The 1597-nt window shown below is 38.2% G+C and overlaps 1 protein-coding gene across 1 annotated transcript in view; it reads right to left on the bottom strand.

Annotated features, from left to right (window-relative positions):
• Window positions 1-517: 517 nt before the first annotated feature.
• Window positions 518-1597, bottom strand: part of Cylc1 (cylicin 1) — a 25371-nt gene continuing 24291 nt past the window's right edge. The window contains exon 6 of the mRNA XM_021188856.2: window positions 518-550. Coding sequence (XP_021044515.2) covers window positions 518-550 — 33 coding nt within the window. The remainder of the gene's footprint in view (window positions 551-1597) is intronic.

The raw sequence follows: 1597 nt of genomic DNA, 5'->3' as shown, positions 1-1597 counted from the left end.
GCACACATGTAGCAGATGTGCACCTCATTGTTCATGTGGGTCCTCCAACAAGCAGAGCAGGGACTTTCCCTAAAGCTGTTGCCTATCTGTGGAATCTGTTGCCCAACTGTGTTGCCTTTTCTGGCCTCTGTGGGAAAGGGTGCCCCTAACCTTGTAGAGACATGGTGTGCTAGAGTGGAGGGATGGGAGGAAGGAGTCTGTGAGCAGGGGACTAGGACAGGTTAGGTCAGCGATCAGAATGTAAGATGAATAAATAAATTAATTAATAGTGAAAAAATCATGATACACACATACAAATACACTCACAAATATATCCATACACAAACACACACTAACACACACTGACACACACACACACACTAACTCACAGCTTTTGATATTTGGATGCTGGTCTTTATTATAGTTCCACAGAAGCAGGGAGGCTGCTTTATTATAGTTCCACAGAAGCAGGGAGGCTGGTTTGAAAGGAGTTTGCTTCCATAAGGCCGTTCTGTGAAACCTAGGACTCAGTTGTCCTTCAGAGAAGTTTATGAATCCACTCCACTCCAGGCTGAAGAATAAAGTTGAAAGATGGAAATAAAAAGAAAGGATCATTAATTAGAGAGAATGCCTGATATGTTAAAGATTACAACCAAACAGTAGTATTGTAGATTGAGGAAAACTTGAATTGTTTCTAAAGACTGTCCCTCCCTGGACTCCACCATAGATCTGTAATTTTGAAGCCTCTGAAGATAGAGTCCAGTGGTATACACATCAACCCCTAAGGTGTACCTAATGGCACTTAGGGGGTAAATTCTAAATGCTGGAGTAGTTACCATTCTTTTTCGAGTAACTAAAACCCACTAAAAGTCACACTGTCTGTGTTAGCACCACTGTTTTTATGACTGAAACATTCACATTTGAAAATACAACACTAATTTTACAAGACTAATACAAATATTTTTACATGATAAATTGCTATTTAGTCTTTCTACAAGTACATAGTTTTTTCTCTTAGTTTCAATGTCATAGTATTTTTCCTATTTCTTTCTCTTAACTTTATAGGCATCATATGAATATATATATATGTATATGTGTATACATATATGTATATGTATACTTATGTATGTATGCTTACATAATAATTTCATGTTTGATAAGCAATCATTTTATATTTTTAATTTCAGAATTTTTCTATATTATAATCTTCATGATTATGCATAGTTTTATTTACTTTCTATGAAAAGATTTTTGGCAAATTTCTTTTTTTTAAATTATTTTATTAGATATTTTCTTCATTTACATTTCAAATGCTATCCCGAATGTCCCTTATACCCTCCCCCCACCCTGCTTCCCACCCTGCTCCCCTGCCCACCCACTCCCACTTCTTGGCCCTGGAGTTCCCCTGTATGGGGCATATAAAGTTTGCAAGACCAAGGGGCCTCTCTACCCAACGATGGCTGACTAGGCCATCTTCTGCTATATATGCAGCTAGAGACATGAGCTCTGGGGGTACTGATTACATATTGTTGTTCCACCTATAGGGTTGCAGACCCCTTCAGTTCCTTGGGTAATTTCTCTAGCACTTCCATTTGGGTCTCTGTGTTCTATCCTATAG

Source organism: Mus pahari, chromosome X, assembly GCF_900095145.1.
Source record: "Mus pahari chromosome X, PAHARI_EIJ_v1.1, whole genome shotgun sequence".
NCBI classification, from domain to species: domain Eukaryota; kingdom Metazoa; phylum Chordata; class Mammalia; order Rodentia; family Muridae; genus Mus; species Mus pahari.
Note: the sequence above shows the minus strand (reverse complement) of the source record. Positions and strands in the feature narration are given on the sequence as shown.